At 39.0% G+C, this 26,266-nt stretch overlaps 1 protein-coding gene across 3 annotated transcripts in view; it reads right to left on the bottom strand.

Annotated features, from left to right (window-relative positions):
- HDAC9 (histone deacetylase 9) overlaps positions 1–26,266 on the bottom strand; it is a 1,051,976-nt gene that overhangs the window by 11,371 nt on the left and 1,014,339 nt on the right. For all 3 annotated transcript variants that reach the window (XM_044946509.2, XM_044946510.2, XM_044946511.2), the window contains exon 25: positions 2,580–2,727. In XM_044946509.2, the coding sequence (XP_044802444.2) occupies positions 2,580–2,727 (148 nt within the window). The remainder of the gene's footprint in view (positions 1–2,579; positions 2,728–26,266) is intronic.

Genomic DNA, 26,266 nt, shown 5'->3' with positions numbered 1-26,266 from the left:
CCTTTTTCTAATAATTTATTATTCATGATCCATCAGTGAGTTATAAAAATGAAATGACTTTGCACTGTGCTGGCTGTCATCTCGCCCACCTCCCCCTGCCCCCCCCCCCCCAATGAACAAAAAATACTTACAACGGTTCCTAGCCAGGAGCATTTTATCCTTTATTCACTAGTGGTAAATGAGTCAGATATGAGTTGGCCAGGAAAAGAGCTGCTTTACCCAAAATCTTAGTGCAAAGTGAGTCATCTCACTCCAAACACCAATATATTCTCCAAAATAACTGGCAAGAATTTCCTATAAAAAGAATCTTGCCTTCACCCTTTTCCATCCATTTAGCTCTCTGATTTTTCTAATTTTTCAATTTCCTGTGTACTTACAACATTGCATTCATAACAAAGGCCCAAGAACATTTCTACCTCTTTACCTCATTGTGAAAGCCATTTTTTTCTATATTGAGTAGGAGGACAATTCTGATAGCATTCCTGTGAAAAGAATAAACGCTCTGTGGCTTGCAAGGGTTTTCCCTGTCTGACTCTCTGTGATGAAATTCATGCCTGGTTCAACAGAAATGCAAAAGCCAGTTCTAGAAGATTTTTTTCTTTTTCACTGCTGAAAAAGTGAGTTCAAAGCCACAGAAAATATTTCAAGCAAAACCATTTTCATTCCCATAAGAAAAATTAATCAAAATAGATACAATCTGTTTAAAGCTGATAAAGAAACATGAATTCAAGCCACAAACTTCAACTTTGTTCCCCTGTACATCAAAACATTCACATTCCCCCATCCTTTCTCTGCCATCAGATGAAGCTTAAAAATCACTGTGAACTGAAGTCAGGGTCAAGTCCCTGTAGTTTATCAGGAGTCAAGCACACTATGTACCTGAGGATAAACAAGCATGCTTACAGAGCAATTCCTCCAAAGTGCTGAGATTTGTATATTACATGGGGCTCACAAGAGGGCTTACTATTCTTAACTATTCTAAGCTCTGCAATTTAACGGGAGAAATTACTTACAATTCACTCCACTCAGGCTAGAATTTAGCTTTGCTTCTCTATATTAAATGAATTCTAAAGAATAGCTGTGCTCCTTTTACATCCAACACTAACAGATGTTAGTTTCCTTAGTTTTACAGCCCTCAAATGACAGACAACTAACTGTATTTGGCCTTGGGAATAACTACAACACCTCTGAATTATGAACTTGGTTTGCTTCTTAGCTGGGAACAGCAGGGGGTTAGTTCATATTATCAGATGTAAAATAAGTTTTCCCTTATGCTTCAGATACCCATATGAAGATGCCTTTTTAAGTGGTTGTAGTAAGAAAAAACAATTGCACAAGAATCTATTATTCAATGTATCTCCTGCTCTTATGGACAAAGCAAGATGTTAAATCCATTAAACTCTGAATACCCAGTAAAAGCAAGAAAGCTAAAACTGTACGAATTTGTGCATTCTTGGGAAAACTGCCAACCTATGTACTAGTAGCAGGATCTGTGTAATTAACGGTGATGTTATTGACAGAGGGAGTTCAATTTCACCCTCAGAAGCAATTTAGAAGTGCAAGCTGGCAGAGCTTTAGCAAAGCCTCACCTAGTCATCTTTAAACTGAAGAAATGTGACTCTGAAGTCCTCCACAGAGAGCACTGTTACTTTTAGTACATGTGTGGGGGTTTTGGTCTTCATACACATAAAAGAACTCCTGAATGTAGCATGGTCTGTTGAACACCAAAATGTACACACATTTCTTAAAAGGAAGCAATCTTGCTGCTGTTGCTGCTAAGTCGCTTCAGTCGTGTCCAACTCTGTGCGACCCCATAGACGGCAGCCCACCAGGCTTCCCCATCCCTAGGATTCTCCAGGCAAGAACACTGGAGTGAGTTGCCATTTCCTTCTCCAATGCATGAAAGTGAAAAGTGAAAGTGAAGTCGCTCAGTCGTGTCCGATTCTAGCGACCCCATGGACTGAGGTCATCATTTTTTTCCCCTGAAAGCTATTCATATGAAGGCTTATTAAAATCAACACCTTCTTATCATAAAGTAAAATAATATCAGACCCAAGTCCACACATTCCTTTACACGCATTCCTATCCCCTTGGGAGGTAACTTTTCTCTTCATCCAGTAGTTGTATGTCATGGACAGTCATAGAAGGTTACCCAACTGACAAGCCATACCTCCAGCTTCTGCTCCCCTTTTCCCCCTTTGTTAGTAATTTCAGAATGATGAGAGAAAGAAAAATAGTATCCTGAAAAACAGAGATAACTAAGGAAAGAAGTCCACAAGAAGCTTTTTCCATAATGATCTGCACAAAATTATCTACCAAGGAGTGACTTTTCTCACCATCTCATCCCTCTACCTCTCTGTGAACTGCAGCCACATGCGCCAGCTCTGTGCTTCTCATGGAGAATGAAACACGTCAATTCCTAAGAGCTGACAGCATGCGCTGTGGCCTCTATGGCTTCTGAGAAGACAGGTGGTGGAGGAGTCAGGGGAAGAAGAGGCTGGAGAGAGGTTCATGAGTGCTAATGATGAGCCTGGATGTAAGCAAAATCGATGATACCCCCCTCCATGTTGGAGTCATACCTGTTGTCTTCTTGAGCAAAGGGCTGTTCCACGTCCACTGTCAGGGAGGCCAGGGCAGAAACAGTCTCTGTCTCCTCTTGCAGCTGGGCCCCAGCCAGAGCACAGCCCCTTGGCATCGCCACCATCCTTACCGACTTCCAGTATTTGCCTAAAAAAAAAGAAAAAACATGCGTCATACTGTATAGGAATTTTCGTTCAAACAGTATTAATCAGAATACATGCATAGGTTCAACTCAGAGTAGTTGTTAAGTTAAAATTCAGAGTGTTATAAAAATAAAAAAAAGTTCACAAAGTTATACACAGTTGTAATTTGATTTCTTAACTTTATGATTAAGTCTTTTTCTCAGCCTAGAATGCCAAGTTGTGAAGAGTTCATATTCCCAAGCCTGAGTCTCTCCCTTGCTCAGAAGTTAATATAGTGAGGAATAATCCATGGTCTAATGAACTCACCCTCAGACTGACAGCTGTCTCTGCATCTAAGTAAGCAAACTCTGGGGATTGTACCCTCTGGGTAAGCCTCACGAGACTGGGAGGTAGAACTCTTACAGAGAAACTGAATGAAGTAGTAATGTGAAAAACTGCTACTTGAGCCATTAATTTTTTTTTTTTTTTTTAATGAGGTTGGAATAGTAAATGAAAAGAAAAGCCCAGAAATGCCAGCAGGAATTGAATGGCAATTTTGCCAGAACAATCAGGTTTGTTAGTCCTGGATGTTCTTTCTTTCTCAACCCCAGGGTGTGTACTAGAACAATAACTGATTTAAAACTTTAATATATGCATTGGCTGATGTTGGCGCCCTTCCATAAGTTATATGGATGTTTCTTTTTTTAAGGAAGGCAGGGGAAGGAAAATGAGAGGAAAATAGGAGGCAATTTCATGAGAACATGCCAGTGGGATATATATGAAAGAATAGAGTCAACAGCCTTTTTGCAGCCCCTACACTATTTTTTTTTTCTTTGTGAAGCGTTCCATAGCCCCAAAACAAAGCAGGAGAATCTCCCTAGGTGCTGACATGACTCGCCTCCCCAGGTAAGAACAATCTCGGCAGTCTGACCAATTAAGTGGGAAGCTGGCATGCTAAGTAGCTTATTTCCCAAAACAAAATAAACAAACAGAAGTCATGCTAGAGTAGAAAACACAAGTGGGTGACTACTGGATTGGGGGGTAAGATAACTGGGTTCTCGCCCCAGTTCTGCCTCTAACCATCCTAACATGCTGGCAGGGCCCTTTGGCACTTCATTTCTGCTTCTCAAAAACAGTGGGATAACCTCAGATTCTTTCCAGCTATACCTAACTTTTCATGGTTGGCCTTTCCTTACCTTACTGCTTCACAAAGGACTGGATGTCACATCATGTGAGTGGGGGAGGCCCAGTCTCCCCATCTACCCCTCGTGTCATCAGAACCTTCTGACAGAGTTATCTACTACTACAACTTTATTGTTGGGATCACCTTGTCTGACCAAAGCCAGAAGGTTTTTAATTTGGACCAAATGATAGAAATTCTAAATGAACGCATGCATGAAGTTACATTTTTTGAAAGCCAAGGTTGTGCCAGATGTTGAAGGACACAAAGATGCTTCCCTAACAGCAAGGAATTCATGGTCTAGTTGAGAAAGCCCTTTGAGTTAATGAGTCATGACAATTCTATGTGGAAAAAGCCCGACTGATCCTGAGATTCCTCTCAGTAATAAGAAGAATGTATACTTTTGAGGCCAGGAAGATGAGCAAAAACTTGCCAGAAAAAATAACACTTGACCAAGTATTTGAAAGACCATCAGAAGTTAGTCAAGCTCAAACAGAGGAAGATGGTGGTGGTGAGGTATGTCTAGAAAAGCAAATAGCATACAGAAATGTGCAGAGATCCAAGTCTCTCTTTTTCACCAGGGTAACAAGCCCCACTGCCAGGCACAAGCGGAATGTGGGCAGGATGGAACCCAATGAGAGAGACCGCTGTGGTAGGCAAGGGCTAATTAAACACACAGTCTCACAGAACATGTCAGTGATTTTGGCCTTCAACTTGTGGGTGATGAGGGGCCATGTTAAACAGAAGAGGCAGAGCATCAGGTTTAAATTTCTCAAAAACCCTTCTGGAGAGATTATGGACAACTGATCAGCAGATGATGAGAGTGGTGGCAGGAAAACCAATTTCGCATCTTGGCAAAAATACAGGCAGGAAATATGATGTCTAAAATAAAAATAAGGGACGGAACAAAAATAAAGAGATGGACTAAAGAGAGGCTTAGGAGGTGAGCAATGGAAATGTATCTTGTCTTTAATAGCTTCCTACCTCTCTCAACTTTGAAAGATAATCCTCAATTGACAGTTCCCATCCTAGAACCTAATTTCTCTACATCACAATGTCATTATCATGTTACCCAAGTTGGAAATGTCAAATTCCATCTGTAAGTGCTTTCACAAAATATTATTATTAGTCATTATTGTAGCACATGACATTCACAAAAAGCAGGTGATTCTGGAAATCATCACTTACTTTTTCTCTGGAGTGACAAATGTGAGACCTCTCACAAATAAACAACAGGTGATTTTAGAGGTTATATTATATTATAGATAATAGGAAACTAGTGCTATTGAGCTCACAGTATGTGCCAAGGACTGTGCTAGGTACTGTCACATGTATAATTTAATCTTCATGACAATTAAATATACATTAGATAATTTCTTCTCTAAGAACACATGGCTAACAAGCAGAGGAGAGGAATCCTCACCCAGGACTGCCTGAGTCCAGAATGTTTCTTCCTCTGTGAGCTCCTGTCCTCCTACATTTGGTCCTGCTGTATCATCTCCCTTCAGTTCAGTTCATTTCATTTCAGTCACTCAGTCGTGTCCGACGCTTTGTGACCCCATGAATCGCAGCACGCCAGGCCTCTCTGTCCATCACCAACTCCTGGAGCTCACCCAAACTCATGTGCATCGAGTCGGTGATGCCATCAAGCCATCTCATCCTCTGTCGTCCCCTTCTCCTCCTGCCCCCAATCCCTCCAAGAATCAGGGTCTTTTCCAATGAGTCAACTCTTCGCATGAGGTGGCCAAAGTATTGGAGTTTCAGCCTCAGCATCAGTCCTTCCAATGAACACCTAGGACTGATTTCCTTTAGGATGGACTGGTTGGATCTCCTTGCAGTCCAAGGGACTCTCAAGAATCTTCTCCAACACCACAGTTCAAACGCATCAATTCTTCAGTACTCAGCTTTCTTCACAGGCCAACTTTCACATCCATACATGACCACTGGAAAAACCATAGCCTTGACTAGATGGACCTTGTTGGCAAAGTAATGTCTCTGCTTTTGAATATGCTGTCTAGGTTGGTCATAACTTTACTTTCAAGGAGTAAGCGTCTTAATTTCATGGCTGCAATCACCATCTCCAGTGATTTTGGAGCCCCCCAAAATAAAGTCTGACACTGTTTCCACTGTTTCCCCATCTATTTCCTATGAAGTGATGGGACCAGATGCCATGATCTTCGTTTTCTGAATGTTGAGCTTTAAGCCAACTTTTTCACTCTTCTCTCTCATTTTCATCAAGAGGCTTTTTAGTTCCTCTTCACTTTCTGCCATAAGGGTGGTATCATCTGCATATCTGAGGTTATTGATATTTCTCCTGGCAATCTTGATTCCAGCTTGTGCTTCTTCCAGTCCAGCGTTTCTCATGATGGAATCTGCATAGAAGTTAAATAAACAAGGTGACAATATACAGCCTTGACGTACTCCTTTTCCTATTTGGAACCAGTCTGTTGTTTCATGTCCAGTTCTAACTGTTGCTTCCTGACCTGCATATAGGTTTCTCAAGAGGCAGGTCAGGTGGTCTGGTATTCCCATCTCTTTTAGAATTTTCCACAGTTTATAGTGACCCACACAGTCAAAGGCTTTGGCATAGTCAGTAAAGCAGAAATAGATGTTTTTCTGGAACTCTCTTGCTTTTTCCATGATCCAGCAGATGGTGGCAATTTGATCTCTGGTTCCTCTGCCTTTTCTAAAACCAGCTTGAACATCAGGAAGTTCACAGTTCACGTATTGCTGAAGCCTGGCTTGGAGAATTTTGAGCATCACTTTACTAGCATGTGAGATGAGTGCAATTGTGCGGTGGTTTGAGCATTCTTTGTCATTGCCTTTCTTTGGGATTGGAATGAAAACTGACCTTTTCCAGTCCTGTGGCCACTGCTGACTTTTCCAAATTTGCTGGCATATTGAGTGTAGCACTTTCACAGCATCATCTTTCAGGATTTGAAATAGCTCAACTGGAATTCCATCACCTCCACTAACTTTGCTTGTAGTGATGCTTCCTAAGGCCCACTTGACTTCACATTCCAGGATGTCTGGCTCTAGGTAAGTGATCACACCATTGTGGTTATCTAGATCACGAAGGTCTTTTTTGTATAGTCTTCTGTGTATTCTTGCTACCTCTTCTTAATATCTTCTGCTTCTGTTAGGTCCATACCATTTCTTTATCGAGCCCATCTTTGCATTAAATGTTCCCTTGGTATCTCTCATTTTCTTGAAGTGATCTCTAGTCTTTCCCATTATGTTGTTTTTCTCTATTTCTTTGCATTGGTTGCTGAGGAAGCCTTTTTTTTTTTTTTATCTCTCCTTGCTATTCTTTGGAACTCTGCATTCGATGGGAATATCTTTCCTTTTCTCCTTTGCTTTTCACTTCTCTTCTTTTCACAGCTATTTGTAAGGCCTCCTCAGAAGCCATTTTGCTTTTTTGCATTTCTTTTCCATGGGGATGGTTTTGATCCCTGTTTCCTGTACAATGTCACGAACCTCTGTCCATAGTTCATCAGGGACTCTGTCTATCAGATCTAGTCCCTTAAATCTATTTCTCACTTCCACTGTATAATCATAAGGGTTTTGATTTAGGTAATACCTGAATGGCCTAGTGGTTTTCCCTACTTTATTCAATTTAAGTCTGAATTTGGCAATAAGGAGTTCATGATCTGAGCCATAGTCAGCTCCCAGTCTTGTTTTTGCTGACTCTATAGAGCTTTTCCATCATTGGCTGCAAAGAATATAATCAATTTGATTCAGGTGTTGACCATCTGGTGATGTCCATGTGTAGAGTCTTCTCTTGTGTTGTTGGAAGAGGGTGTTTGCTATGACCAGCATGTTCTCTTGGCAAAACTCTATTAGCCTTTGCCCTGCTTCATTCTGTACTCCAAGGCCACATTTGCCTGTTACTCCAGGTATTTCTTGACTTCCTACTTTTGTATTCCAGTCCCCTATAATGAAAAGGACATATTTTCTGAGTGTTAGTTCTAAAAGTTCTTATAGGTCTTCATAGAACCGTTCAACTTCAGCTTCTTCAGCATTACTGGTTGGGGCATAGGCTTGGATCACCGTGATATTGAATGGTTTGCCTTGCAAATGAACAGAGATCATTCTGTTGTTTCTGAGATTGCATCCAAGTACTGCATTTCAGACTCTCTTGTTGAATATGATGGCTACTCCATTTCTTCTAAGGGATTCCTGCCCACAGTAGTAGATATAATGGTCATCTGAGTTAAATTCACCCATTCCAGTCCATTTTAGTTTGCTCATTCCTTGAATGTCGACGTTCACTCTTGCCATCTCGTTTGACCATTTCCAATTTGCCTTGATTCATGGACCTGACATTCCAGGTTCCTATGCAATATTGCTCTTTATAGCATCGGTCCTTGCTTCTGTCACCAGTCATATCCACACCACCCATAAAAATATACAAATAGACTCAGTATATGAAATATGAAAAGAATTATGTACATGGCAAAACAGTTTTATATATTATATCAAAGAAATGATCTTTGGGAATAACAATTACCTTTCTTCCTTAGATATGTGACTCAGTTGATCCACCTTTCTCTGACTTTATGGCATGGGTTTATCACACCTTGTGAGACAACCATGTACAGACTAGTCATTTCTCTTACCTTCATTTCTCAGTCTACTGAAAACACCTGGTCGCTTCACTGATGAAGCTGTCTTGAAACTGGAGACAAGTGCTCATAGAAGAGTATCCCTTTTTAAAGTCGCTTGTTTCCTGCCACTTGGCTGAAGGCACTGTCAGGCACAGTCCTCCTTGAACCTGTGGAGCCTACCGCAAGTTTCTGAGGCCTTTAGGGTTGTCTGTCACAGAACTGTATTGCTAGAGTTCCCATGGTCCACGTGGGTAGCTTTCTTCAAACCAGGTACCAAACTGAGAAGAGGCCTGTTTCATGCAATTACCACCAAGAGTTGCCTGGTGTCACTGGAAGGTCTTTTGACTAAGCTAATTGTGTGAAATTTTTCTCTTGAGTATTTTGGGCTCTAAAGGGAACACTGGAAGTTAGGATTTATAGATTGAGGACCCCATACTAGCCCAAAGAAGTCATCTGGGAACAGTGTCCACATTCATAAAATGAGAGTGGTGGGACTGATGATAGTGAAAGATCTCTTCCTGCTCTAATTATCAGAGAAGGCAATGGCACCCCACTCCAGTACTCTTGCCTGGAAGATCCCATGGGCAGAGGAGCCTGGTGGGCTGCAGTCCATGGGGTCGCGAAGAGTTGGACACTACTGAGCGACTTCATTTTCACTTTTCACTTTCATGCATTGGAGAAGGAAATGGAAAACCACTCCAGTGTTCTTGCCTGGAGAATCCCAGGGACGGGGGAGCCTGGTGGGCTGCCGTCTATGGCATCACACAGAGTCGGACAAAACTGAAGCGACTTAGCAGCAGCAGCTCTAATTATAAATGGTTGTGATTCTTCTGATTTCATGTTACATATCACTCTTGGATATTATCAGGATAAACTTGTTACAGCAGAAAACCTCACATTTCTGTGAGCCTATGAACCCTTGAAGAGGTCAGCAAATTGTTTTAGACAATATGGCACATCAGAATAACCCAGAGTTTTAATTTTCAAGCATTGTATTTTTCCCTCAAAGAGACATCTTTATTCCCCAAACACAATCAGGACAGAAGGGCAATTTTAATAAAATCATTAAGTAGAAATGACAATGATCCTTCAAAGTTTAGTCTTTATGTATGTGAGTACTGAGTCAAATCTTAAATAGCTGAGACCTTTTCAATAAAATTTATTGTGTATTAAATATCCTGCTAAGTTACGATTAAACATTCAAAGCTTGGCTTTTATCCAAATGTACAAAATTCTTCACTCAGAAATAATCCCAGACTTTAAATTAAATATAGCCTTTAGCAATGCCTATAAAAACAAGGGAAATATTCTACATTAATAATGTCAATAAAGGACAGAAATGGTATGGACCTAACAGAAGCAGACGATATTAAGAAGAGATGGCAAGAATACACAGAAGAACTGTACAAAAAAAAGATCTTAAAAAGTGGGCCTTAGAAAACATCACTACGAACAAAGCTAGTGTAGGTGATAGAATTCCAGTTGAGCTATTCCAAATCCTGAAAGATGATGCTGTGAAAGTGCTACAGTCAATATGCCAGCAAATTTGGAAAACTCAGCAGTGGCCACAGGACTGGAAAAGGTCAGTTTTCATTCCAATCTTAAAGAAAGGCAATGCCAAAGAATGCTCAAACTACTGCACAATTGCACTCATCTCACACGCTAGTAAAGTGATGCTCAAAATTCTCCAAGCCAGGCTTCAGCAATACGTGAACTGTGAACTTCCTGATGTTCAAGCTGGTTTTAGAAAAGGCAGAGAAACCAGAGATCAAATTGCCAGCATCCGCTGGATCATGGAAAAAGCAAGAGAGTTCCAGAAAAACATCTATTTCTGCTTTATTGACCATGCCAAAGCCTTTGACTGTGTGGATCACAATAAACTGTGGAAAATTCTTCAAGAGATGGGAATACCAGACCACCTGACCTGCCTCTTGAGAAATCTGTATGCAGGTCAGGAAGCAACAGTTAGAACTGGACATGGAACAACAGACTGGTTCCAAATAGGAAAAGGAGTACGTCAAGGCTGTATATTGTCACCTTGTTTATTTAACTTCTATGCAGATTCCATCATGAGAAACGCTGGACTGGAAGAAATACAAGCTGGAGTCAAGATTGCCAGGAGAAATATCAATAATCTCAGATATGCAGATGACATCACCCTTATGGCAGAAAGTGAAGAGGAACTCAAAAGCCTCTTGATGAAAGTGGAGAGTGAAAAAGTTGGCTTAAAGCTCAACATTCAGAAAACGAAGATCATGGCATCCGGTCCCACCACTTCATGGGAAATAGATGGGGAAACAGTGGAAACAGTGTCAGACTTTATTTTTGGGGGCTCCAAAATCACTGCAGATGGTGACTGCAGCCATGAAATTAAAAGAGGCTTACTCCTTGGAAGGAAAGTTATGACCAACCTAGATAGTATATTCAAAAGCAAAGACATTACTTTGCCAACAAAGGTTCATCTAGTCAAGGCTATGGTTTTTCCTGTGGTCATGTATGGATATGAGATTTGGACTGTGAAGAAGGCTGAGCGCCGAAGAATTGATGCTTTTGAACTGTGGTGTTGGAGAAAGACTCTTGAGAGTCCCTTGGACTGCAAGGAGATCCAACCAGTCCATTCTGAAGGAGATCAGCCCTGGGATTTCTTTGGAAGGAATGATGCTAAAGCTGAAACTCCAGTACTTTGGCCACCTCATTCGAAGAGGTGACTCATTGGAAAAGACTCTGATGCTGGGAGGGATTGGGGGCAGGAGGAGAAGGGGACAACAGAGGATGAGATGGCTGGATGGCATCACTGACTCGTTGGACGTGAGTCTCAGTGAACTCTGGGAGTTGGTGATTGTCAGGGAGGCCTGGCGTGCTGCAATTCATGGGGTTGCAAAGAGTCGGACACGACTGAGCGACTGATCTGATCTGATCTATATGTGACTATCTCTTTATAAAGAATAATAATTAAAATGGAGGTATGTATAGGAAGACTGTGCAATACATATTCAATTCAAACCACACTATTTATGGGTTATATTTTCATGTGATGGGTAGTTTTTTTGTTTTTCCCTACAGAAACATATGTGCTAGAAAAGTCCTATCTGTTGGCATGGGAATAACAGCCCCATTAGCACGTAAGAGAAATGAAGCAAGATTTACTGCTTTTCCAGGAGCTGCTGTTCATAAAGTAGAATATTAGTAACCAGCCACCAGTGTGGTGTTCTCCTAAGGAAATAAAACTGGTAAAAGAGAGAGGCTTTCCATTAAAAGTGGACATAGACAATCCCTCTTTGATCATATAGTCTATCCTTACTTTTTCCTACTCTGTTAATCTTCCCACTGTTCAGCACTTCTTGAAGGGGTAGTTATTTGGTCTCATTATTTGGTAAAAGGTAAATCAAAGAATGAATCTAAAAGATAAAAACTAGATAACAGAATGCAGACAGTCAAGAATTAGAGGCGGGGGACCCAGATGGAGTGTCAGTGGGTCAGACAGGAGCCATGAGAGACTTCGGGCAGGGGCTGTGTTATCAGACTTCAGCATAAAGCAGACTTTTGATAATGATCAATTTGGAAAAATAGGTACTTGTTGACACATGAAGGTCTGTGGTCGGCGTTAGAAATAACACATCCAGCAGATGTTTTCGCAACCAAAGCCTTGTGAGATTCTGAAAACCTCTTGATAACACAATCTCACCCTTCCATCACCACTGGGAGCCTCGGACTCACTTCTCCAATATGTTCTTGCCACTTAAGTGATGACCTCTTTTGTCATTACATAGCATGTTACCATAGGAAAAGAAGCTGGCACTGACATAAAGTTCTTCCAGCTCTTTCAACTTTAGAGATTAACACCTGAAACTTACAAGGGGCATATTGTTGTTGTTGTTGTTGTTCAGTCGCTAAGTCGTGTCCCACTCTCTGTGACCCCGCGGTCTGCAGCACACCAGGCTTCCCTGTCCTTCACTACCTCCTGGAGTTTGCTCAAATTCATGTCCATTGAGTCAGTGATGCTATCTAACCATCTCTTCTGCCACCCTCTTCTCCTTTTGCCTTCAATCTTTCCCAGCATGAGGGTTTTTTCCAATGTGTCACCTCTTCCCATCAGGTGGCCAAAGTATTGGAGCTTCAGCTTCAGCAGCAGTCCTTTCAGTGAATGTTCAGGGTTGATTTCCTTTAGAATTTACAGTGGGCTAGGTTCAGGGATTCTCCAGAGCTCAGAGATTGCTAACGCTTTTGAAATTCATTTCTGTATTCTTCCTGTCTATTCTCATTCAATTTATCACCCACACTGCTATGAGAGTCCTTATAAAACACATGTCTGATAACTTTGCTCCCGTTTTAGAATACTAAATCCTCAGAGAAGAGTAAATGTTCCCACTGGCAGCCCAGGAGTTCCACACTGTGATCTCTGTCTTTCAGGTTCAGGAAGATATATATTTTTTAAGCTAAATGGACTTTTCTGGGATCCAATGCACTGTATATATGCAAAAACAGAGATATATTGGAAGTTGGTGTATAAATAAAGTGATCAGGTAATTCTTCATCCATGTTGGGGCAATTTTGAGGTTTAAAATGGGGCTAAAAATAAAAATTATATGTTTCAGAAATACTTATTAGTCAACAATTTATCTTTAATCTGTGGGCCTATAAAAAAAGTACTATTCAAAAATTACTTTCACAACTAGCTATTAGTTATTTATTCTAAAAAATAAAAATAGCACAATTCATATATGCCAAAGCATACAACCAACTCTTAAAACATTATCTAAACATTAGAAAACAACAAATCGAATTATGACTTTTAGTAAATGTTCACATATGTTAATCAGTTTTGTGGTCATATATCTTACTGATACAGTATCAGTGGTATTTTTTGTTTCAACATGGTCTAAATGTTTTAGATTCATAAAATTGCCTGAAATTTTCTTCAAAGGAGAATATTACAGTTAAAGAATTTTAAATGGTGGCATCTTTGCTCTTCTTGAGAGACTGTAATATTTCTGGTAGACAAATACTGTCTCTATAAGTGCAGTGCTATCTGTCAAGCCCAGAGCAGTATCTGCTAAATGTGGAATATTTTCACTTCCGATTTTTAAAATACTGATGTACTTCATACCAAATATTTTCATGACGACTGTCCTTTTCCTCCTTTCTGAGTACCTTTGGCAAATATTTTATGTAAGCCAAACTTATCAAAAAAGTTTTCTCCATTTGTAACTTCAAATTTTATTCACCAAATTTAAGTACTGCAAAATCATTTGACTTGTCAAATTTCATTACATTACAGGACAGAAAATAAATTTATCCCGCCAAGAATAATTATATCAGTGATTCTATCAACAAATATACATCTTTGAAAATCTAGTTACAGATTTTCAAAATCAAATCTTGTACATGATTTGAGTGCTTATTCTTTAGTACATTCATTGATTCCTTTGCTTTTTTAGGGATCAATTTAAATGTTTTCCTTTTGCAAACAATGTTTCCTGTAATTGTAATTCTTTAAAAGTTCCAAAGATTATATTTTTGCTTCATTTCATGACTATTTCTTATCAGCTTCATTGAGGTATAGTTTTATATAGTCAATCAAACTTACCAGCTTTAAAGGCAGGTTATGATGCATTCTGGTAAATGCACACAGTCCTATAACCACTATAACAATTAAAGCATATAATATCCTCTTCAACCCCAAAAGTTCTTTTTTGGCTCTTTGGAGTTAATTTCTTACTCTTCTTGGTCCCTAACAATCACTAAAATTCTGCCATTGTACTGCTGCCTTTTTTAGAATTTCATACAAATGGAACCATATACTATGTAGTCTTTTAACGTCTTTCACTTTAACATAATATTTTTGAGAGTCAAAGATTTCTTCATTGGAATCCCCTGGTTGCCCAGTGGTTAGGACTCCTGCTTACACTGCAGGGGGCATGGGTTCGATCCCTGGTTGGGGAACTAAGATCTCTTGCTGCGTAGCCTGCTCCGCAACCACCAAAATTTCTTTATCATCTTTGTCTTGGTTTCTTTAAATGTAAGTATATGCTTTTTCTTTTATCTGGTTTCTTTGATGTTCCTCAGTGTGATTTTATTCATATTTATTCTGCCAGTGACTGATCAAATTTCTTGGATTTTTGGATGTGTAATTTTCAGCAGATTTATGAAATGTTTTGCCATTATTTCTTCAAATATTTTCCCCAATGCTGCCTTTTGTGGGACTCCAATTATAGGTATATTAAAATGAGTCATATTGTGCCATATACCACTAATATACTTTTTCAGTATTTTTCTCTCTATTCTTCATTTTGGATACTTTCTGTTCTTCAATTTCACTGTTTCCAACCCCCGCCTCTGCCCCACCCCACCCCCCGCCCCTGCTTTTTTTCTTTTGTCTTCTATAATATATAATCTACCAATAATCCTTCTAGGTTGCAGAATTTTTAAATTTCAAATTAAAAAAAGTTATCTCTAAAACTTCTTTTTTGTGTGTGTGCGTTTTTCAGTTTTCTCTGCACTGTTTGCACTTTCCTCTTTACACTGGAGGTAACATTCTCATCTGCTAATTTCATCATACTTTGCATTACTGAGTCAGTTTCTATTAACTGATTTGTCTTTTGGTTCTAGGTCATATTTTCCTACTTCATTGTTGGGCTGGTAATTTTCATTTGGATGCTTGATGTTAATTTGAACATTTTTGGTCGAATTTTGTTGTGTTCTTTGAAAACACTGGGCTTTGTTTGAGCATGCAGTTGAATTACTTGAAATCAGTATGAACTTTTTGAGGGTACTTGTATTCTGTTAGACCAATTCCAGGGCAGGCTTTAGTATAAAATTAGTTTAGCCCTGTAACTAAGATGAGATCATTTGATATCTCTACATGATGCCTTGTATATTACAAGATCGTTCTACACTAGATAGTGGGAATGAAAACTATTCCCAGTTCTGTTTGAAGTCCTTGAATTGTTTAACCTACAGTTTTCCACTGGTTAGTTCCCCAACCTTGTGGAGTTTCACCTCATGTATGGAAAGGTAAATAAGACAACTGCTTAAGGAAACTTATAGATACACAGAGCTCTTTCTTTGTGTAGCAACTTCATCCCAAATATTCTGGTTCAAAAATTCCAGTCACTTCAATTTCCCCAAACTCTGACCACTTGATCTTCAACTCAGAAAAACTGCTAGACTCACTATTTGAAGTCTCTCTCCCTATGCTCCACCTGAAACTTGCCACTTATTAGTAAGTCCATGCAATTGGAATAATTTTCTGTCTCTTTCCTTGTTTCCTGCTAGGATCGCAGGCCTTCATTGTCTGCTGTTCAGTGCCCCCAAACAGCCTTCCACACTGTTTCTACATTGTTGGTGGGTATGCAAATCGGTGCAGCCACTATGGAAAATAGTATGAAGGTTCCTCAAAACACTAGACTGGCCATATGATCCAGCAATCCCACTCCTCGCCATACATCCTGACAAAGCTATAATTAAAAAAGAAACATGCACCCCTATGTTCATAGCAGTGCTATTCACAATAGCCAAAACATGGAAACAACCTAAGTGCCCATTGATAGGTGACTGGATAAAGATGTGGCACATGCATATAACAGAATACTACAGAGCCATACAAAAGAAGGAAATAATTTCATCTGCCGGAACATGGACGGACCTAGAGATTATAATACTAATTGAGGTTAAGTCAGAAAGAGAAAGACAAATACCATGTATCACTGACATGTGGAATCTAAATATGACACAATTGAACTTATCTACAAAACAGTAACAGACCCAGATATAATCTAAGAGACTTTTGGTCATCGGCAGGGGAGTGGGGGGGTGGGTGGAGAGAAATGGATTAGGAGTTTGGGATTAGCAGATGTAAGCTACAAGGTCCTACTGCATAGAACAGGGAACCCTATTCAATATCCTGTGATAAACCATAATGGAAAAGAATATGAAAAAAAGTGTTTGTGTAACTGAGTCACTTTGCTGTATACAGCAGAAATTAACACAACACTGTAAATAAACTATACATCAGTAAAATACATTTTTTGAAAAGTATTTGTATATTTTTTCTTAGTTTCCTTTTATTTCTGATCAACAGGCATTTTCTACATAGGTAGTTATTTCTTCATCTGTGGGGTTAGAGGTCCATTTGTTGAATATTTTGACTAGTGAATTCTGCTAAGAAAATGTAATCAAAATTCAGAAAGCTCACTTATAAAATGTTCATTATTATTATAGAATAGTCCTCTCAAACATTTCTAAAGCATGATTGATAATGGGCAACAAAGAGAGAAGTTTTGTACTGGGATGCTGAAAATGTTTATCATCAATATCAGTTGTATTTTAAAATCTTTGTATTTCATTTAATTGCATTTCACCCTGTGTTTACATAGAGTTATTTTAAATTTTGTTAAAAACACCATAATCTTTCACTGATAAGACTATCAATACATTTTTATATATTATTATTAAGTTTTTAATAAAATTTAAGGTATTTGGTACTATGTAATCAATGCTAAAATGCATTTCTGTTCTTTAAAAATAAGGTATGCTCTAGCAAAATGTAAATGTGTGTATTAATATGAAATCAAAGATTGTATTGTCAGTGTTAGATTTTCACTGTAATTTATAACAGCACCTATATTAAAGTCCTAAGTTTTATTTTTGGTAGATTTATCTCCAAAAACTTTAATTCCAAGAACTAAATGAAAAATATCAAACCATTATTAAAATTAACGAATTTTTTTTTTTTTTTTGCTTAAAGTATGCTAAGGACACTGCATCTTCAACCAAGATATTCTTCTAGCCACATCAACAAATAAATATTATCTCACTTTGGAGCTTGAAAAAAAAAAAAAAACCTTCAAATTGGAAACTCATTAAAAAACTACATTAAACACTAAAAGCACAGTCATTTTATCTAAATAAAAATTCATTCTTCATAGTTAAACGCACCTTCTGCAACTGCACTTGTTAAATTTTTCCCTGTGGCCTTCAGTTCAGTCGCTCAGTCGTGTTCGACTCTTTGCGACCTGATGAACCGCAGCATTCCAGGCCTCCCTATCCATCACCAACTCCCGAAGTTCACCGAAACTCATGTCCACTTAGTTGTTGATGCCATCCAGCCATCTCATCCTCTGTCGTCCCCTTCTCCTCCTGCCCTCAATCTTTCCCAGCATCAGGGTCTTTTCAAATCAGTCAGCTCTTCGCATCAGGTGACCAAAGTACTGGAGTCTCAGCTTCAACATCAGTCCTTCCAATGAACACCAGAACTGATCTCCTTTAGGATGGACTGGTTGGATCTCCTTGCAGTCCAAGAGACTTTCAAGAGTCTCCTCCAACACCACAATTCAAAAGCATCAATTCTTCAATGCTCAGCTTTCTTTATAGTCCACCTCTCATATCCATACATGGCTATGTATGGATATCTCATATCTCATATCCATCCATACCGGAAAAACCATAGCCTTGACTAGATGAACCTTTGTTGACAAAGTAATGTCTCTGCTTTTTAATATGCTGTCTAGGTTGGTCATAACTTTCCTTCCAAGGAGTAAGCGTCTTTTAATTTTATGGCTGCAGTCACCACCTGCAGTGATTTTGGAGTCAGCCATTTGGAGTCAGTCAACCAAAAATAAAGTCAGCCATTATTTTCACTGTTTCCCCATCTATTTGCCATGAAGTGATGGGACCAGATGCCATGATCTTAGTTTTCTGAATGTTGAGCTCTAAGCCAACTTTTTCACTCTCCTCTTTCACTTTCATCAAGAGGCTCTTTAGTTTTTCTTCACTTTCTGCCATAAGGGTGGTGTCATCTGCATATCTGAGGTTATTGATATTTCTCTCTGCAATCTAATTCATCTTTTATTCTTTCTTTGGTTGCCTGTGGCCTACTTCTTTCTAAAACATTAAAAATTAATTTTTATTTTTTGGTGGTACCATGCAGCATGTGGGATTTAAGTTCCCCAAGCAGGTATCAAACCTACACCCTCTGCACTGCAAGTGTGGAGTTTTAACCACTAGACTGCCAGGGAAGTCCCATGTTTTGTTTTGTTTTTAATGATGACTACATTTTACTGCTACTGATTCAGTAACACTGTGTCTTCAGTGTTCATGTCACTCATGATATTACACGTCTCCATGATGAATGATCAATACTAAACATTTTGGGCAAGTTGCGTGTTCCTTATCAGCTTTCTTGGGAAATAATAACTGAGTACTAAATTCTGGTATTTCTTGCACACATTTTATCCATACCTAACCCTTGATTCCCCACATTCACCCCACCCCACCTTCTGACAACTTGGTGGCTTCAAAGCATGTCTGAAGCTGTGGCTGCAGCACACTTGTCTGGTGCATCAGGTGGCAGAAATGTTGAATATTTCTCCCTGCAGCTCCTAAATCAGAAATCTAGGTGTCCTTTACAACTGGTGTTTTGGTTGATGTCTGTTATTTTAATATCCCATTCCAGATACTACTTGCTTCAGATTTTTCCTTTTTCAGAAACCAAATTGGCCCCACACCCGTTTGTTTTTGTTTTTGTTTTGTAAATAAAGATTCACTGAAACACAGCCATGCTCATTACACATTAGCTATGACTTGCTACGATGGAAGAGTTAGGCAGTTCAAACACAAAGCCGTATGTAGTTACTGTCCGGCATTGTACAGAAGAGAATTTGCTGAACTCTGGTTTAAAGCAAGGAGGTATAGAGATGAATGTGCCTTATTTTGTAAAAGATCGCTCTTGCATCACTTAAGAGAAACAAAAATGGAGAAAGCAAGAGTGGCTGTGGGTAAACCACTTTGTAGGATCTAGAAATGGTACAGCAGAAAGGCCTGATTTGGGATGGTGGCCACTGGAATAGAAATAACTGGATAAATGAAATGTTTAAGGAGGACAGCAAGCAGGATGGGGTAATGGATTGGACACAGAACAGAAATGGAAAGAACAACAGGAGGAATATAACTCCTAGATTCCTGTCTAGCAAAACTAGAAGGATACTGGTGCCATCTACTTGGACTAATAAACCTGGAAGAGGCTGAGGTTTGGGGGAAGAATAGGCTTTGGGCATGTTGACTAGCTGTGCCTTTGTGGTACCAGGGGGATGACGCTGAGCTAGAAGTTTAGGAAACATCTGGAACTCAGGTGTGAGCAGAAGATTTAAGTTTTTGTAATTCATGTAGAGATGACGATGAAGCTATGGTCTGGAAGGAAAATAACTAAGTAAAATGATAAGAAATATTTACTAAGTGCCTACTGATATGACTATGAAAATGTGCTCCATATGTAATCATTTCAATACCACCTTGTAAGATAATTTCATTTTCCTTATTTTACAATTGAGAAAACTGAAATAAAGAGGGTTAAAATAACTTATCCATATTACACGCTCAAGAAAAGAATACGGAGTGTGAAAAGCATTTAGGTAAGGATGGTGGGCTCACTGAGCAGAGATTCTGCATTTAATGTGGCAGCTAGAGGAGTTCCGAAGGGTTCCAATGGCTGGTTTGGTTGGTTGGCTACAACATGGACCAAAAAGTGGCCCACAGGAAGTGATTTAGAAATGTCAAACCTGGCTTGGTTTAATGAAAAGGAAGGGATTCAAAGACTTTGGGAGATTGGAATATTAGAGTGTATTTGTCTGAAGCCAAGTCAAAGGGACATAGCAGCCAGTCTAAAAGATCTGTGAATAGCCAGAGCTTGAACAATTGGAACAAAAAAATGAATAATGATGGTACTGGATTATAACACATATGATAAATATCTGAGATCCATTCTGATATAAATGTATAATGAATAAATTAGTAAATGAAAGAGAAAAGAGAGCTCTTCATTACAGATAATTTCCAAGTAATTAATGAAGACAGAGTAAAGGAAATAGAAAATTGGCAGTGGAACAGAATAATCAGTTTTGCAAGTGACAGCCACTGATGGCTGCTAAAATTAAAGAGCAAAAGTTCGAGGAGAAAGAGTGTATCTGCATAATCTTAAAGTATCTTTCCAATATATTTATTAATTCTAAATGAAGACATTCTAACTTTACACTGAAGATCTCCTTAATCAAATGATCCAGGTTAACTCTGCCAATAATAAAACAAATTGACATTATGTACTGCAGATCTGATGCATTAAGAATATCACATCACTGATCTGGCAATCTTACCAAAAATGCATATCCTCAACCTAATTATGAAGAAACCTTAGAAAAACCCATAATTAGAGACATTTTTCAAAACAACTGACCAGTACTTTTCAGAAGTGTCAAAGCCAAAAATGGTACAGAAGACTGAGAAACTGTTATAGATGAGAGGAGACTGAGGCATGGCAACTAAATGCAACGTGTTTATTATCTTGGAACAGACTAAGAAAATTATTGAAAAAAACTGGTTGAATCCAAAGAAAGTCTATAGTTGAGTTAACAGTATTACATGACTGTTAATCTCTTAGTTTATGTAATAGTGCTATTGTTGTGCAAGGTGTTAACTTAGGGGGAGCCAGGGGAAACTTATAAGAGAATTCTGTATTATATTTGGAACTCTTCTGTAAACTTAGTTATTTCAAAATAAACAGCTTAATAAAATCCCTTTTTAAAGTGAGCAGTAGAAATGCCACTGGTGACCAGAACAAGACTGCAAAGAGAATACAGTGGTTCCGACAGGGATTTGTAGCTGCTAAAATGGAGATAATTTGAAAGAAACCTTTTTCAAGAATTTGCTCCTGGAGGGTTTGAGAGCCATGGGATGGTAAGATGTGAGGTTGTTGGCGTCTGTTTTTAAGAGGAGGGATTTTAAGGTGTTTAATCGTTGATGAGAATGAACAGTTCAAAGAAAGCAGTTAGGTAGCTGCATTTTATTCTAATAAAAGTTTGTTGCTGAGATTGAGGGCAAAGGTGAGATGGATGGAGGTTTGAGGAGAGTGAGGCTTGAAAAGGTAGTTTGAGAGAGGTAGTGAAAACTGACTTGAGAAACACAATAGGGTCATAATGGGCCAGTTGAGTTTGGTGATCAGAAATGTACACGAGGTCAAATTGCTGATTCATGACAATCTTAAGCAGACCTGTTCATTTAGGTCCAATGTTAGAGAGAGTCCCTTGAAGACTATATTCAGGGTTGAGATTTCCTTAGATTGGTAAGGTCAAAGGGTAAGATTTTAAGGCAGATATGCACATTAATTTAAATGTTATTGTTTTTAAGTTGGACACATAAGTGAAGAAAGGAAAGGGATAATGAATTAGGAAAAATTAAAATAAGTGAAATACAGTACAAAGTTTTATGTGTGTGAGTCAACAATTCTATGGGTCTGATGCATCCTTCTCTGGAAGAGACATGCCGCAGTACTGGTTTACAATTTGATTTTTTCAGGTCTACTAAGACAGTACTGACTCACTGGAAAAGACCGTGATGCTGAGAAAGATTGAGGGCAAGAGGAGAAGGGAGCAACAGAGGATGAGATGGTTGAATGGCATCACTGGCTCACTGGACGTGAATCTGAGCAAACTCCAGGAGATAGTCAAGGACAGGGAAGCCTGGCGTGTTGCAGTTCATGGGGTCGCAAAGAGTCGGACACGACTTAATGACTGAACAAAAACCAGACAGTAACAGATGGCCATCTGTCCTCCAGGGTCACATTATTTCCTTTTGCATTATTTATCCCTATGAGTGTATGTCTTAAAATCCTCTTAATTTTTAGTGGAGTTTTATAGAGGAGTGAAAGAAATGAGCATTTTTAATCTATTATTATTATTACTTGAAATTAGAGCCCCTCCTCCATTTTAACTCTAATTTCAAGTAATAATAATAATAAATTAAAAAAAAATTAGAGCCCCTCCTCCACTTTAACAAGGGACTTCCCTGGTGGCTCAGACAGTAAAGCATCTGTCTGCAATGTGGGAGACCGGGGTTCGAGCCCTGGGTTGGGAAGATCCCCTGGAGAAGGAAATGGCACCCCACTCCGGTACTACTGCCTGGAAAATCCCATGGACAGAGGAGCCTCGTAGGCTACAGTCTATGGGGTCGCATAGAGTCACATGATTGAGGGACTTCACTTTCATTTTTCCATTTTAACCCCACAAATAAGGTTTACTGTTCTTTGTTCCTCTTTTCTGGGGACTTTCCCTAGTGGCTTGTGTTCTTATGTGTTTGATTTTATTCATTTACTTAAATATGCATGTATGTATTTATCTGAGGTCCTATTTTGTTGAAGTTGATCTCTGCATACAATTAGGGCCTAAATTAAGGATACTTTCCCCCGGAAAGGAATTGCATTTGCTTCCTCCAGAACCAAGGAGGAAGATAAAACCTCTTTACTGTCTATCAGATTCATATTACTGACTCCTACACGCACCTTAGGCTTTTTGTGCAGTTATAACACTGCCATCATCATTTGCCCCAGGAACGCTCTCCCTTTTTGTGTTACTTACTGCTTACTGAGCTATTGAACAGCAACAATTGTTTACTCCTCCCTATTAAATTTCAGCGTATGTTTTCTTTATCCTTCATATTCCCTTATATTCTAGCAAGCCCATTAATGGATTAAAATGGTCTGTTTTAACGTATGCATAAGATTTACATTTTGGAATAGGTCTATTCTAGTGTCTATTCTGGGATACCTGGGAATAGGAAGTCTGGTGGAACTCTGTTTTTATCTGTGAAATGATGTGGGACAAGGAAGGTCATATGCTTTAACAGAAAGAAAGTGGGCTTTGAAAGCATAACCAGACCAGGGTTCAAATGTTGGTTTTAGCGCTGCTAGTTGAGACTTTCAACAAGCAACCTAAACTTGTTAAGCCTTAATTTATTCATGAACCAGAGGAGGAAACTAATTATGCACTGCAGCATTGCATGAGAACTAGAGGTCATATGAAACCTATGTTTGTGCTTGTGTGTGTGTATAATGTATATGTAAATACCTAACAAATGGTCTTCACCAAACTTGACCTCCGAGCACACCCTATCTCAATGAATGGTATCACAGGTGTGTGTGAAGTGCATCGGGGTGCTAACAGCTGAGAAAATAATCAGAAAGCATTTCTGTCCTTAAAGAGTTTGCAATCTGAGAAAGATGCATAGTTTTATTTAGATTCTTGGTTTGATTAGTTTTGCCTTAGTAGAAACGTGAGTGAAAGAAAACTCATAATTACAGATGCAGTTGGAATTAAAAAAAAAAATTTCCAGACAAGTTAAGTCTCTAAGCAGATGGCAGGTTTTCCTTTTGATTCTGGTATATTCTAGTATTAGTGCTCCACCAAACAATAATCCAACTCTCAACATTTCAGGAGAATGGTTAATAAGAAATTGAAAATCAACTTTCAAAAAGCCATGTGCACAAGTCTGATCTGGCTCTGAGACAAGCAAGGCTGGCGGGGTTAATAGTGGGAAAACGTCTAACGCTGCTTTTCTTCAGTGAAGGTCGGCCTGGCCCAGGGCTGCAGCGTCAAGGCCTCTGTCTACAGCCAAAAAAATCCATGACAAATAGCAGCTCACACCTGACAACAGTCAGGGTTTTAAACTCAACAGGGCAGGGATTTGAAATTCTGCCAATCCTTGCATTTTTTTGTGATTAGATGTAATTTGCAAGTTTACAAGGGGCTCCAAAGTGGATTCATAGCTCCATGGCTCCTCGCAATTTGGCATTGCCCTTCTAGAACTGACTCTGGCTAAACCTCAACTAACCAGAATGTTCAAAACTCCAAAACTTCAGTTTAACTGATTTTTCCCTCTAAAACTGTCACGTTTGCATGAAATGGGGAAACGTGTATACAAGAATAGCAAAAGGAATGAGTATCTTTCTGAGCTAGAATAATATAATAGCAAAGACCACTGACTTTGGAGCTAGAATGCTTGATCTATGAGCTTGCTTTTACCCATTTAGTAATTGTGTGATCTTGCAAAGTATTTTATCTAGATGTGCCTCAGTTTACTTGACTGCAAAAGAGGAATGAAACTGTAACTATCTCATAGAGTTGTTAAGTAGATTAAATGAATTAACACATTGATACTTAATACTTAGAGTGGTGCCTGGCACACTGAAAATACTTAGAATGGTGCCTGGCACATTGTAATTCATTTGCTATCAGCTTACAGGGTTTGCATTATGTAAATAATTTCATCCAATATCCCTCCATAACTTCTCTGTGAAGAAAACTGATATTAAAGATGGGTCCCCCAAATCTCAAGCCTTCCGATCAGCAGTTTCTTTTTCTTACTATTCAGCTTTGCTTTTGAACATTTTCCCCCTACTGTTCCCCACCACAGGAAGTGAAACCACTACCTACTCTGTTGTCCAACCTGAAACTTAGAAGTCATTCATCCTCTCCATGCCTATTAAATACTATATCAAGCCAACTTCACTTCTGAATTAAATTGCTTACATCTGACAGTAAGTCCTGCTATCTCTCACCCTTACTGTGCTTTTAAATGTAGGTTTTATCACGCTCCTTCTCTGCTTGACATAAATCAACAAATCCTTAAGAGTTAAAAATCCATTTTCAACATTGGGTATATCTCTTATTCTCCCCTGGGTCTCAACAGGATGGAGATGGAGGAGAGAGGGAAAGACAGAGAGATAAGAAAAAAAAAAAAAAAGGCAGAAAATCAAAAGAAAAAGGAACAAAAAGAGAGAAGAAAAACTGAGTGTGGGTTAGCTTTTGGGTGTGGAGTCAAGAAGCTAGAGGGCTCTGAAATGATTTATGCAGTGCTTGTTGCAATCTGGGGAAACAACCCTTTAATCTATGTGCATAGACCCAGGAGGTCAAAATCTTGGACAATTTCCTCACAACACAAGATGTATACAAATTCCTTTCAACTTAGAAACAATCTGATTTTCTCCTGGATCATCTGATGTAAAAGGATTTACATATATACCTTTTCTCCTTGGGAAGGGGGTAGGTTGAGCGTATTAAAATAATGGGAGGAGATGGCTGAAAATGGTATTTCACATATAAGAATAGATGCTGTCATCTCTAGAGCAAATTTTACCTTTAATAGTCTTTTTTTTCATTAATTGCTATTCAGATATCTTAATCACCAAGATAATTGGATGGCACCTTCTCTGATTACCCACTAATATAACACCAACAGTGTTTGTATTACCAGGAGTTATCAACAATGGAAATAGAGTTAAAATGAAATCAACAAAATTAATATCCCTCCATTTGTTTCCAAAATCATTTGTTACTTTTAGGGGTAATTTCTGAACAGAGGACATTGATATAATATAAAAGGAGCAGATTAAGGAAGAGGGGGAGAAGAGAAAGAATGTGTTGAGGAAGAGGAGAAGGAAAAGGAAAGAAGAACCATAGACAGGATGAGGAGGAGGAGGAAGTGACTCACTCAATAACATATGAAAACATAAATTAAGTAGAGTTCTGACAAGGAGACGGTGTCAACTATACCTGCCTCTGATCTCCCAGAGAAAATTTTATTCCATTTTTATTTCTCTAGAATGGGTGACATGGAGAAGGAAATGGCAACCCACTCCAGGGTTCTTGCCTGGAGAATCCCAGGGACAGTGGAGCCTGGTGGGCTGCCGTCTATGGGGTCGCACAGAGTTGGACACGACTGAGGCAACTCAGCAGCAGCAGAAGCAGCAGAATGGGTGACAGGGTGTGCTCTGCCCATTGCAGCTGCCTGAATGATGTGGATAACCAATTATCTTGTAGTCAATTACACAGTTACATGGTATATTGTCCTACAATGGGAAAATCATATCCCTTTTCATGTTGGTCTCAAAAGTTGGGTAAATTCAGAAGACCATAAATGCAACTCTCATTGCCCTAAATAATGCTGTGTGTCCT

Source organism: Bubalus bubalis, chromosome 8 (genome assembly GCF_019923935.1).
Source record: "Bubalus bubalis isolate 160015118507 breed Murrah chromosome 8, NDDB_SH_1, whole genome shotgun sequence".
Lineage (NCBI taxonomy): Eukaryota > Metazoa > Chordata > Mammalia > Artiodactyla > Bovidae > Bubalus > Bubalus bubalis.
This window is presented reverse-complemented; position numbering and strand designations above follow the sequence as displayed.